This window comes from Oryzias latipes, chromosome 16, assembly GCF_053564925.1.
Source record: "Oryzias latipes strain Hd-rR chromosome 16, Olatipes_Hd-rR_3.1".
NCBI classification, from domain to species: Eukaryota; Metazoa; Chordata; class Actinopteri; order Beloniformes; family Adrianichthyidae; genus Oryzias; species Oryzias latipes.
Genome location: NC_136252.1, coordinates 21,107,850 through 21,119,958, shown reverse-complemented (window position 1 = coordinate 21,119,958; position 12,109 = coordinate 21,107,850). Strand labels below are relative to the sequence as shown.

Here is a 12,109-nt window from a genome sequence, read left to right as displayed (position 1 = left end):
GTGTAAATCTATTGTTAACTTTTGGGCTTTTTGTTGACTTATTTTTTATTTATTTATTTAATATTTATTTATTTATTTGTTTTTATTATTATTATAATTTATTGACTCATTGTTGATTTATTATTATTATCTATTGACTTATTGTTTATTTATTGTTGTTATTTATTATTTTTATTGACTTACTATTGATTTATTATTATCTTTTATTATTGACTTATTGTTGGGCTTTTCTAAATGATTTAAATTACATGTCAAAGAAGTCTAAAACTTATAAATTTTTAGAAATTATTCTTAGAAAAATTATTTGTAAAAGAAAATTATTTGCAAGAAGTCCTGCAACTATGCATGTTTCATTAAAGTTTGAGCTTTTAAGGCTGACTGTTTCTCTTATTTAACAACAAATGATGTATCTATATATTTATATAATAATATATATATATTATTTATATAATATATACATATATATGTATAAATATATATGTATAAATATAAACATATTATATAAAAGCTACTTAGATGCCACTAAAGGCAATAGAAAGCCTTGTCATGTTGTCGCCGACGACCTCACCAAGATGGCGTCGTGCTCCTGCCACCGGTGGCCAGGCAATTCAAGCGGGCGTGTCTCCTCTAGTGATACAAGTCTTTGCTATAATAATAAATTTAAAAAAAAAAAAAAAAAAAGGTCGCCCGGCGCATCTGTGTGACGTCATACTGGCGTGCTGTGTAGAAGGCGCGCGTGGGTGACCCGCTGTTTACATTTCTCGAAGTTATAGCTTTTCTACTGACTCTTTTTGTATCAATAAATGAAAATATACCAGAAACTTCAAAAATGTGGATATTGAGCCCCCTGGAGAATGGAGGTACATCGTTAACTTTTTTTTAATGATTTAAAGCTAGCTAACTGAGAACGTTTAAAAAATTTAGCAAGAAATCTCTGGTTGCTCTGAATGGATTTATTTATTTATGGTAAGCTCATCTTGTAGAATATTAGCAGCATCGGGGATCTACAGACACCCAATAGTGGAGCTTTTTAAAATATAAACTTAAGATAACGTTGCATGAATTTGATGCTGTTTTGTGCATGTAGTAGTAACCATATGTGCCCGCTGTAGATTCCTACTGTTTGCTTTGAAGAAGATTGGGCTAATTTTTTCAGCCTTGCTGCTCATTCCACAAATCGATGTTCCTCATGAATGTGTCACCAGTCAAAGGAGTAGATCACAGAATATTCATTGATACAAGTCAGATTTATTACCAAGAAAATACATTTTCACTCTCACAAACTGTACTGTAAGTAAAATAAAACAATATATTAATAATATGTTTAGGTAAAATGATATTTTACTCATTACACGTTCTGCAACTTATTTGTTACACAGATGTAAAAAAAAAAAAAAAAAAGCCTTTAAAAAGTCAGATTGTTTTAGCAACTTTAACCTATGTTTTAAGGAATTTAGACTTAAATTTTCAGGCCAAAATTGTTTAAGCTTGATGGACTTTTATTTCTTTTTTCGTGTTCTAACAATTGTGCGCAGTCCTGGCTAGTCCTGTGTTAGTTGTTTAAGCATATTAAAAGCAAAAAGGTAATAGTTAAACTACTAAGACACAGTGTATAACACAAACAATTTAGAAACAGTTTATAAAAGCTAAATCTTAAAAAAAAAAAAAAAACTAGGAAACTAAAATTCAGCACAAAGAAAGAATGAGGGAAATCGCTAAAAGTTCATATCTGTATTCAGGAGAAAACAAAAAAAACAGTTTTGAAATCCATCTTTTTATGTCATTGCTAAAGTTTTTTCTTCAAGTTGAATACAGAATTCTGTATTTTATAATTTCTTTACTTTTTTAGGTAAAACCAACCCTTTTTTTTAAACTGCCTGTCTAAAAAGCATGTGTAAACAGCAATAAGTTTTACTTTTTGTCTGTTTTCTGTTGTTTCACAGGTGAAACCCACTATATTTTCTGTGGTAAAGAATATGTGGTGGGCCGCAAGAACTGTGCCATCCTTCTTCCGAGTGACCAGTCCATCAGCAGAGCTCATGCTAACCTAACTGCAACTGACCAGGTTAAAGATGGAATCTATATATGATCCATATAAACGGATAGAATGAACATGACAGTGTGAAAAAAAATATCTTTTATCCAAAATATAAAATGGACTCAGTTGAGGCTCCTAAACTACACACGAAGACCTTTAAATTTCAGCATACTTTTAGCTAAATCATTAAAAGTTTAACTGAAACAAAACATTTATTATAATTATCATAGCAGATCTTCATCTTATCTTCATAAGTCAGATGCTTAAAATAAAAATAATTTTTTTAATGTGTTTTTTTGTTAGTTCTTAGTAAGGAAACTCCCAAATGTTCAGTCTGACTTAAGAAATTTGATGAATTTTGTATATTTGGTGTTTTTGCTTCATCAGCTGGGATTTTTAAAATAATGTGTTTCTCGTCTTGGACGGCTTTTTTTGAGGACAATTGTGTCAGATGTTTTTTTTAACGTTCACATTTTTCTTCCTTCCACGATTCGCTGCCAGACTCTCACTCTAAAAGACTCTTCCAAGTACGGCACGTTTGTCAGGAACCAGCGTGTGACATCACCCGTGAACCTAACGCCGGGGGACGAAGTAACATTTGGGGTTTTTCATAGCAAATTCAGGTATAGAACTTTGTTTTTGTTTTCTTGTTTTGTTCAGATTGCTCAGTGTGTGTGTGTGTCTTTACATATTTTTTTGTTTTTGGTTCCAGAGTGATCCATCAGAAACTTGTGGTTTGTTCATCATGCTTGGACAATGACGGGAAGGCATCTCTAACTGAGGCGCTCTTGGCTTTGGGTGGGAAGCTGGTGAACTCGTGGAGTCTGGACTGCACCCACCTGGCCATGCCCACTGTTAAAGTGACCATTAAGGTTAGTTCCACGGTTTGCCTCATAAATAAAGTTTTTCCTCAACCAGACATTAATGTTCTCCTCCTCCCTGTTTCAGACCATCTCAGCTTTACTGTGTTGTTGTCCCATCGTGAAGCCAGAGTTCTTCTCAGAGCTCAACAGTGCTGTCCAGCAAAAACGTCCGCCTCCTAAACCTGAGAGGTAAAAGTCTTTTCACCATGGCTGTAAACTCGCCTCCCTGCACAGAACTAAACATCGCTTTTGTCTTTCGCATTTTCCCCAAGCTTCAATCCTGAAATCGACGAGCCCGTCTTGAGCGACGAGAATGTTAATCTTGGGGCGGTTTCAGCTCGTAAACAACTGTTCCGTGGAAAGACCTTCATTTTCCTTAATGCCAAACAGGTTCGTTGTTTTTCTGTCCTTTAAGAATAACTTTGTTTTGGGTTTTATTTGTTGCTGCACAGCCATTTTTATGGAGATATGTTTAGTGTTTTTAAGTAATGACTTGCTGCATTGCTGTCATACAGCAACAAGGTCTTGTTCACAAAACTGTCTATTCTGAAGATTCTGTTTTTTACATGCAGTGTTTCCTCGTTTATCATGGGAGTTGGGTTATTAAAAGAATCTGCAATGGATGAAATCTGTGTAGTAGTCAACTTCATGTTTGACAATTATTATAGATGTTTTCAGACTGTAAGACCACTCACTACACATTTTATACACTTTTCTCAGACAGACATTAACATTTTCACACTTTTCTCTCATTTTTAAATTCCCAAAGTTCAAACCTTCATAGAAAAATACATGTAGTATTATAGAATGAAAATAAAGGTCTGCTCACAATACCAGATCTATGGATTTTTCAAACTGAACGCATTCTGTACAGGAGACACGGCACAGAGGAAATCGATTGACAGGTTACAGCCAATCAGGACGCCGAATACAGTGCGTTGTAAAAGAAAGAAAATAATTTTCCAAACAGCATGCAAAATTACACAAAAAAAATTCACAAAACGGCGAGATTGTAAAAGGAGAACCACATTATAGCGAGGGACCACTGTAGCAACTGATCTTCGCGAATTTAAATGCCGTTCTAATTTGCTGGACATCCGAAGAATTAAAGTCAATGTTTTGTATGTAAATGACCTCTGGATGTTCAATTCATTCATTACTAACTTTATTTAAACAGATACTAAAAAAGCACATGAAGAAGTAAACTATTCTTAGAAAATTCCCACAGACCAAACCAACAGCTGCAGTTTTTAATGTTTGAAACAAGTCTAGATTTGTTAAATTACAACAGGATTATTCACTAATATTGTTTAAAAACCCTGACAACATTTTTTATTTGCATGAAATAGGGCAGCCTACCAGCCAGCTCTGAAGACCAATCAGAGTTACACTTTTTAATTACAGTTTATATATCCATGAAAACACAAACTTATCCCTGTCACCTTATTCCATCTAACTTTAAAAAGACTGGAATGAGTACAGTGAACAGGGAAAAGTCTGAAATGTACTCTTGGACCTGTATGTCATGACTTAATGAGAGGCTTCTGCAGATTAACGAGTTTCTATCTTGTGTGATTTGCAGCTGAAGCGTCTAAGTGGAGCGGTGAGGTTTGGCGGTGGAAGCAGCCAGCTGCTGGAGGAGGGCGCGCTGCCCTGCAACCTGCTGCAGTCTCCAAACACCTGTGTGGTTGACATTCTAACAGCCAGCTCCCAAATTCTACTTCCAGCTTCCATCACAGAGTGGGCAAACTCTGTAAAGAATCTCCTTGCAAGGTCCCAAATTTAATTTTCAGCAGGAAAACACTTTCGATTGTGTTGTGGGGAGTTGCTGTCCAAACTCATTTGTCCTTTAAACGGCAAACAGGAAAGGCCTTAGAGTCATCCCAGAATCAGAAATTGGTTTGGCTGCTATCTATGCTTCCTGTGATCAGTACTGCAATCCATCCTGTCCAATACTAGACTTGGGTGGGTGAGCACACAGAAAAACACACAAATAACTACATTTTTATTCAATATACCGAATGTATTTTTAGGATGTATAGCTAGACTTTTAATGCATTTCAGATTCAGCACCAAAAGTGACTCCCAGAATCCCGAGCGCTTCGCTGTCGCAGAACATAGCTGTGGATGAGACCGTGCTCCCTGCAGCGTCGCAGAACATTACAGCTTACGCTGTCAACACAGAACCCTCACAAAGGTAGGAGCTTCTTTGTCCACATTCGCTTCCTGTTCACATTGTAAACTGTTGTTCTTTCGTTCTTTTTCAGGAAGGAGGTTTGTGAAATGACAGGAGTGGGAGTGGCAGTGGAAGAAACTCAGGAGAAAATCGAATTCCAGAACAGCAGGCGGTTCTCTGGGTCCAAGCTTTCAGCTCACACAAAAACCCCTCAGTTTGTTGTTCCTGAAACGATACCCTCGACTTTCAACAACACTGACTCTTTAAAGAAGACTCTGCAGTCCAGAGCAACAGGTAACGCCATCACGTAAAGATCCATCCGTGTACAGAAAGGCTGTTGACTCTTTATTTCTGACTGAAACATTATTCCCTGATTAAAAATAAAAGCACATTTTTTAATCTATTACTAATCTATTACTTTTTAGACAAAATCTAAAAACCGGTGTTGTTTTCTAGAACAAAGTTTCTGCAGAGTTCTGAAGATTATTCAGAATTTGTCTCTGACTTGTGGGCAGGACCAAAACAAAGCAACCCCGCCCCCTTTCCCCTTTTGGTGCAGGGAGCTTGTTGCCGGCCTTGAGCTCATATATCATAAATATGCTCTTTTTCAAATGGCATCTTTTTTGCCTGTTCCCGAATCACAACTATTTGAATATAGAAATATAAAGAAATGCAATTTTTAAGGTTCATATTCTCTATATATGTCCTCCATCAATAGAAAAAAATTCATAAGAACATGATAAAACACCAAAAACACGATTTTCATTGGCGAGGTTCTTTTACTGTGGATCATGAGTCTGAATCTGTACGAGTATGAATCGGTTGTGTAATTTCAGTCTAATCCAGTGGTTCTCAACCTTTTTCTCTTGTTCCCCCCTTTGGAGGAGGAAAAATGTTCATTCCTCCCCACACACACACACCCACACAGACACACACCACTGAAAAACTGTGACAAAATAAGACAAATATGTTCAACTTTAATACCATATCAAAATCTTAAACATTCCTGCTGCTAGACACTATAAAAACATGTAAATAAAGCATCTTTCACTTTGTAAGAACAATAACATTGAAGCTATGTGCAAAAATAAACAAAAAGTTGTGTTGTGCCCCACAGTTTGAGAACCACTGGTCTCATCAAACAGAAATTATTAAAATTTCTAAGATGTGATTGACATTTAACCCATCTGCTTAATGTTAGCACCTACAATTGAAATGACGTGTGATAGTTATTAATGTTGAGGAATGGTTAGTTAGTACCGGTAACCCTTCAACTGCTGTAAAAACTATCTTTCCTTTAGTGTTGTTAAAATGATGTATCATTTCAGAAGAAGGCCATGCAGATGTTAGACCTCCGCCATCTGCATCCAGGACCAGTGCTCAATCCGTCCTCCATAAACAATCCCCCAGGAAACCAAAAACCTCTCCACAGACGTCTCCACAGAAACAGATGACGCTGACCAACTTCTTTCAGTCCGTCAACAAAAAAAGGTTTGTTTTGTAGTTGTTTAATATTTAGTTTTTGTCTATTTTCCAAAGTATGCTTCTTTGGAGCATCCAGATTATTTTATTGGCAGTCATTGAATAGACACAGTAGCAAAGTCGTCATGTGAAGCTTGATCTTTTCTCACAAGGATTTTATTGTATTTTGTCATTAAAAGCTAAACTGTAGTATTAGCAGACATCCTGAAATGCAGAGGATCATTTTCACTTTATCCAACAATGACCTAACTATAAAAGAAGTGGAGTTTTCTTTGCTCATCCTGCTCTCTTTTTTTTGGTGATTTTCAAAGACCTCTGGAGGACGAGCCCTCAGCTGTCACGCCAGAGCCAAAGCGGGCTGCAACGGAAACATCCATCGCCACGCAGGCCCAGAACTCCTCACCTCCATTCACAGTCCCCAAAGCTCAGTCCCAGACTCCAGCTTTGCTGGACGTTCGCTCAGAGGCTTCTTCAGAGAAACCACAGAGCAGAAAGAGGAAGGAGATGGAGATAGAGCTGGAAGAGCTGGAGTCCATTATGTCTGAGGACATGGACTTGTTCGATGGTCAGATTTCAACCAGTCGAGGCCAGCAAGAGGAGCCAAATGTGCCCAAAGCCAGAATTTCACCAAAAGAGAAGCATGATCTGCAGGCTGTGGATCCTTCAAGCAAGCGCCAGCGGATCCACCACCAACAAAACAAGATGAACACACCACAGCTGCAGGGGGGTCTGGAAAAAGACCATCATTTGCAAAACAAGTACAGTGAACACAATACTGTTTCTAAAACGTCAAAGATGCTGACAGGAGGTCAGGATTTGAAAAAACCTCCTGAAGCATCTCCATCCAGCACGACAGAAGAAATGAAGCATTTTGAAGAGGATGAAGGATCATTCATTGAGGTCACTGGGACATTTTTTTTTTTATCACACAGGCAGAGTAGCAATAGTTGTTGCTGTCACATTTTCTGGGATCTATTAGCTCTGTGTTCACATTTCCTTTTTCCTCAGGATGCTGAATTACTGGAAATCAATGTTTGTCAAGAGAAAAAGGAGACCCCAGCTGAAAAACCCGTCCCCATTAAGCAGGAGGCTCAAGTCAGTGTTTTTTATTAGCATTTCTTTGTCTGTTTCTACATTTAAATTTAAAGAAAAAAACCAATTTTATGAACCTGACATAACCTCAACATTTAAAGTGTCTCTCCAATCATCTTTTGATCTATTTTCCAAGTGTTCCCATTGGTCTTTTAATTATGATTATGCCGTTTTGATTAAAATCACCTCAGAAATCACCTGTTTACTAAGACGTAGTTTCTGCAGAAAGGCAGGAAATTGGCTTCTAAATTGTGGGCGGGACTGTTGGCGTGTAGTAAGCCGGCCATGACTTCCCATGATCCCTATGTTTACGCTTTCTTCCTCTACCTTAAAGCCCCTCACAACCCCAATCTACCGTTACTGGTGTAATAAAAATGGCGAGTCATATTGGAGCTATCCAGCTGTACAACGATTTGAATAAATACACACTAGGAAATAAAATTTTAAGCTTCATTTTCTTTATATATGTCCACCATCATGAGAAAATTACTAAGAACATGTTAAAAACACCAAAAAACACCTTTAATTTGAGTGGATCTTTAAAAGTAAGAAGTTGCCTAATTTTCTGTCCAATATTGACATTTATTCATTTATAAAAGGCCGTTATTAAGCAGAAGCAGTGATGGAAACCAGCTTAAGATATAATTGAAACACCACTGTTCCAGAGCCAAACCCTGAAAACATACAAGGAGAGAGTTCAATAAAAAGCAAATGTGCTCATTTTGAATCATATTTATGGACATGTTTTGTTTTCATTCAGTTGATTCTTTTTCTAAGGTCTTACATTGTTAAAAAAGAACCAAGTTCTTTTATGCTTCCTTTTTTTATATGCAAGAATGTTTTGAGTCTTTCTGAAGTTTTATCTTCCATTATTAGAATCAAAAATACTTCATTGATCCCACATGTGGGAAATGTGTGCGTTATTGTAGCAGCATTGTAATCATAAAGGAAAATAGAATAATATAAAAACAAAATAAATGTAAACAAATAAAGTGGTATAATTACATTGCATTACTTTCCTTGCAGGAATCTAAGATCGATGAGGATCTTCCTAAGAAGCTGATTTTGGTGGAGTTCAGATCTCTGACAGTCTCAGCTCCCCCGAAAACCCAACCCAAACTGATGCAGCAGAACGGCCATGCCAAGAACTTCAAATGTTTCCGAAAGGTCAGTAGAAGCAGGATGACAAAAACCCAACAACTATGGAAATGTTCCCTCTTTGAGTTCAAACTACTAAGGATTTTTAAAATCATGAGTCTGAAACTTAAAAAAAAACAACTAAGTATGAAATGTCTGCAGGACTCTCAAAGATGAGACAAATATATCCAGAAGCACAAAAAAATGAATCTAGTTACATTTGTTACACAAGTAAAATATCAGAATAAAAACATCCTAAGAGCATACAAAGTTAAAGCTCTAAGCTCTAAAATTCCAGAGTGCCTGGAGTACACCCACGCATGCATGAGGAGAACATGCAAAATCCAAACAGAAAGAACCCAGCTGAGATTGAATCAACGGCTTCTCGCTGTGAGGAAAGAGCCATTTTCAGAGAAACAGTGCTTACATTAGGTTACAAGTGTAAAAGCTGATCGTCAAGCTCTAAAAACCTGCAAATATGGATTTCTTTTCCCTAATGGAGTTTGAATTTGACGTTTTCCTTTTACATACATGTGCTTTTTGAAGCTGCACCGCACAACCTTTAATCTTTGATCCTAAAATAAGAGATGCCGCTTTGATTTGAAACTGAATGTGTTGACAGAGGCAGGCTCCAGGTGTTGGCAGCATCCCCATCATCGGAGGATCCGATTTGTTGGTTCATAACCGGGGCAAGAACACTGATCTGGATGAATGGCTGAGGGATGCAGTGGAGGTACCAACTCCCCTCTCATTTGTGTGTTAGTGTCATAGAATTTGATTTGTGATGTGGGGTTGTGTTTATGTCAGGAGGAGCGTCAGAGCCGACGGGATGAATCGATGGGAGATGACTTGTTCAGGTGAGTCTTGGGTCGTTTTCTGTAGAATATCACACTTCATAGCTTCCACAATAATGTAGTTTTTATATTGTTGCCGTACATTATATTTTTAACATTAAATTCTGCCAGTAACTAATATGTCCATCTACTTGTTATTATCGTGTTTTTGTCTGTCAAACCTAAAGCAGAGCTGTCATTTTCGATGCAGTGGAGCCTCCTGTTCTCATCACTGAGAATTATAGAAATTCTGACCGTTGTAACTTCAAATTAGCTAATTAAAGAAAAGGAAATGCTTTGTCACACTGGTAACCATGGTGACAGAGGTGATGTAAGCCAGCCCTTATGTGTTTTCTTTGACTAAGCAGGAAAGAGATGCTGTCAGATAGCTTTTGCGTGTGCGTCGGGGCCTGAGCTGTTTGATCACCGAGTCATGCTCAGTCAGTCATGCGTAGCCAGGGAATGGACTCTGGCTTAGAAAACAGACCCAATTTTTCTTGAACTTTCCAGACGTGCTATATAGGAAGCATGTTTGCTTTGAGCTGTTCAAACACTGTCCAAGCTTTACGGCACTCAATTTAGCCTGTTTTTATTATTTCAAAAAAGGCCCCTGAGCACATGGAGTGATCCGTGAGGAATGTTAAAAGCCCACTTCTGCATCGGTAGATATGTCAGATGTTTTGTTTGTGTCTTCAGGTACAACCCTACCAAGCTGAGCAGGCGAAGATGACGGCCTTCGTCTTTCGTCTTAAAAGGCTTTCGGACCAACTAAATGTCACTGAGAGGGGGACTAACACAGCGTGAGAGGCCTTTAAAGAATATGTCATTTCTGTTGCTTAACATTTTTTTTTTTTTTTTTAAGATTTAAAAAATGTTTTTTAGTCTGAAATGATGTCACTGACAGCTTGCGATGTAACAAAACAATCCCACGTTTAGATATTTTTTTTGCTTAAGTCTTTATTATTTATCGTTAATAAAAAATAGACCATACAAAAACAGTAAAAACTTCCAGCTCCTCATGGTGAAAGCAGCACTTTTTTCCTCTTGGAGACTCACAGTATGTTCCCTGGTTTCAGCAGAACTACAGATTTGAGAGGGATTCAAGTTTTTTGTTTTTGTTTTTTCTCTTCTCTTAAGTGACTGCCGGTGAGCCAACTTTCAGGCACTTTTCCACATCTGAAACAGTTCACATTACTAGTTGCCACTTTTCTAGCAGCGTTTTGAAGGCCGTTCCATTGTATTCACATGTTTAGGAGTTAGCATTCAGAAAGATTTGTGCAGTAAGCAAAGGTGGCTTTATTCTAATGGGCTGCAGAGTGATCGCTGTTTTCAAATTTAACATTAAACCAGATCAATATTCAACTAACAGTCAAATAAAATGTATTTTTATCAAAGCAATATTCCACAGGTATTTCTTGCATTTCTACTATAAGGTATAGCAAAGACTGCAACAAAAAAAGTCATCCTGATAAATTTGACCAGCCTAAGTTCCCTTGTAGTACTTTGACATCCTCTGCTCATAGCAGCTGTGTTAGGCTTATGCCTACATGCATTTGATATTTATATCCAAACAATATTCAGTACAGAGTGGGAAGAGCAAGTCAAATTATGCTTAATCCATAATAATCTATAAGTTAAATTAAAGTTGACAAAACTCAAAACAATACAGTTCTCAAATGTTTGGTTAGTGGAAATACTAATAAGACCGCACAGCATTTTTTTTTTAAATAGTGCAGTATCCAAAGCACAGACATTTGGCAGAAAAACTGTCCCGTCACAGTAAACAAAGCATAAGATGTGTGTGATGTGTGCATCCTTCACATGTATGGCAAATATACTGTTCAAATCCCTGCTTAAGAACTTCAGGAAGAAGAGGAGGAAAAATGGAAAATGAAGTCACCTGTGAATGTTTGGCTTGACTGTATCCTGAAGAAAAATAAAGTTGTATCCCTATAATAAGTCAGTCTATTGGTTATTAAACATATTACAAATGAATTATGTCAGTGTAGTTACAGCTGTTTTAAATGAAGTACTCGTAGGTTTTAGATGGTCTACAGACATCATGTGCTGCATGTGAAACTATGAAAAAAAAAAAAAGTAAGCTAAATTACGGCTAAAGTTGTTGATTTTACCTTGATATGGCAAGTGTTCCCATAGATTTTAAAAAGCTATATTTAAATTTTCGAGTATAAATTTAAATTTAATTCCTTTTACTTTATTAAAATTGGCCATAACTGTGCAAGCATATAAATTTAGATATGCAACAGTTTGCATAGAAAGCCTTTCGATAGCCGTGTTGAAGAAGCAAGAAACTTCCTGACATTGGAGCAGGGGGGAAGATTTTGGGCAAAATGATAGGGACTGGCCTAATATTTTAAATAATAACAGCTCTGAGTTATGGTGGAACCCTATTTGCAATGATTTGCTACATAAAGTTTAAATTTTGTGGTTTATCAACTAGTTTTGTCACTCATCACTGGGATGACTA

The 12,109-nt window shown here is 37.0% G+C and overlaps 1 protein-coding gene across 2 annotated transcripts; it reads left to right on the top strand.

Annotated features, from left to right (window-relative positions):
• Positions 1–681: 681 nt before the first annotated feature.
• On the top strand, positions 682–11,580 carry nbn (nibrin). 2 transcript variants are annotated; one of them, XM_004078131.5, is made up of 17 exons: positions 682–860; positions 1,944–2,065; positions 2,540–2,661; positions 2,751–2,910; positions 2,987–3,090; positions 3,174–3,291; positions 4,484–4,674; positions 4,766–4,866; positions 4,966–5,098; positions 5,169–5,371; positions 6,406–6,568; positions 6,871–7,459; positions 7,568–7,654; positions 8,678–8,818; positions 9,411–9,521; positions 9,596–9,645; positions 10,318–11,580. In XM_004078131.5, exons 1-17 carry the CDS (start codon positions 830–832, stop codon positions 10,349–10,351), a joined length of 2,460 nt encoding a protein of 819 aa, XP_004078179.1. In that variant the 5' UTR covers positions 682–829; the 3' UTR covers positions 10,352–11,580. The 2 variants fall into 2 exon arrangements, with proteins under 2 accessions (XP_004078179.1, XP_020565860.1); XM_020710201.3 differs by having other exon boundaries at positions 693–860; positions 6,409–6,568.
• The last annotated feature ends 529 nt before the right edge of the window (positions 11,581–12,109 follow it).